The sequence below is a fragment of the Nematolebias whitei genome, chromosome 18 (assembly GCF_014905685.2).
Source record: "Nematolebias whitei isolate Nwh7 chromosome 18, NemWhi1, whole genome shotgun sequence".
Classification (NCBI taxonomy): domain Eukaryota; kingdom Metazoa; phylum Chordata; class Actinopteri; order Cyprinodontiformes; family Rivulidae; genus Nematolebias; species Nematolebias whitei.
Genome location: NC_056515.1, coordinates 2,248,382 through 2,249,797, shown reverse-complemented (window position 1 = coordinate 2,249,797; position 1,416 = coordinate 2,248,382). Strand labels below are relative to the sequence as shown.

Genomic DNA, 1,416 nt, shown 5'->3' with positions numbered 1-1,416 from the left:
GATTGGCTGCTGATCAGACACAAACATGACACGTCAGAGCTGCGATCTGATCGGCTGCTGATCAGAGCTGCGATCTCATCGGCTGCTGATCAGAGCTGCGATCTGATTGGCTGCTGCTCGGACACAAACATGACACTTTTCTTCTGGTACAAACGTTTTTTGTAAAACTGGTCTCGGTGAACATAGTTTCATATTCATAAAATATAAAACTATTTTCAGGCACAGTTTTCATATTGAAACAAATTACAGATTAAATCAGATAAACAACCAAAACTGAACATAAAGGAGGAAACCTGCAAACAAATGGGAGTGGCACAGAGAAAATAAACTTGTTCCTTCCTGTGAGCTCATTCTTAGCTCCACCTCATGATGCAGAACTGGAACGCTTTCAGACGGACCGATACGACAGAGGTTCTGCTGGGCCCGGTGGACCTGAGGCTAACCTACCTGCAGCAGACAGTGACCACAGCAGCGCCGACGCAGGGATTTGGACCCGGGTCCAATCATGTTCTGCTGCGCCTCCGACACCCCCAGAGAGACCTGAAACACAGGCAGAGGACCGCTCAGGACCACAGACACGGTACCAGCAGAACCCAAAGAGGTTCTGATTACACTACAGGTCAGACTGACTCGAACTGGAACGAATGGACTTGAGACCTGTCCAGGTGTCCCCTGCCTCTTGCACAGCGACAGCTGGATGAGGGCACCAGTGACCACCGCGACCCCAAATGGAAGAAGTGATGGATTGTTCCTAGATTTAATGTATTTTAGGAAAATCCAGGCAGCTCAGCCAACACTGGTAAAGTGACAGAATATGATGCACTCCTGGATTTGCTCCAGACTGTTATAAATATAAAATGATGCAAAAAGATTTGATACAGTAAAGAACCTGAAATTATTGTTTTAAATGAGTTTTATTTGTTTAACTTTTCATCTTGTCAATTATAGAACTGAATAAATTTATGATCATTTCAATTAAAAAATACTTTCTGAATCGAAAATAATTTTGAATTTGACGCCAAAAATTGAATCGAATCACCAGACACAGATTCACACATGTAGCTGAAGGGCACGCGAAAAGATCGAAGATGTACGCTAACCATCAATAATAAAAATAATACGGAATATTAAACAGCAGCCCGAACATGAGTCTGTGGTGAGAAGATGGGTATGAATACAGCAGCATGGATAATCAGCAGCATGAGATCAGCAGCACAGATAAAGTGATATATCATCAATTAAAGTGGCATCACGGTGATTATTCTAGTTAGAGATTCATGAGTCTAACAGCCTCAGGGTAGAAGCTGTTCCTCAGTCTAGTGGTTCTACACTTAATGCTCCTCAACCTCCTTCCTGAGGGGAGTGGGGCAAAAAGTGTGTGTGCTGGGTGAGTGTGGTCCTTCATGATGCAGGTGG

General features: G+C 43.8%; 1 protein-coding gene across 1 annotated transcript in view; it reads right to left on the bottom strand.

Annotated features, from left to right (window-relative positions):
* Nucleotides 1–1,416, bottom strand: part of zdhhc12b (zinc finger DHHC-type palmitoyltransferase 12b) — a 3,147-nt gene that overhangs the window by 613 nt on the left and 1,118 nt on the right. Inside the window, exon 3 of the mRNA XM_037691911.1 lies at nucleotides 448–540. Within this exon, the coding sequence (XP_037547839.1) occupies nucleotides 448–540 (93 nt within the window). The remainder of the gene's footprint in view (nucleotides 1–447; nucleotides 541–1,416) is intronic.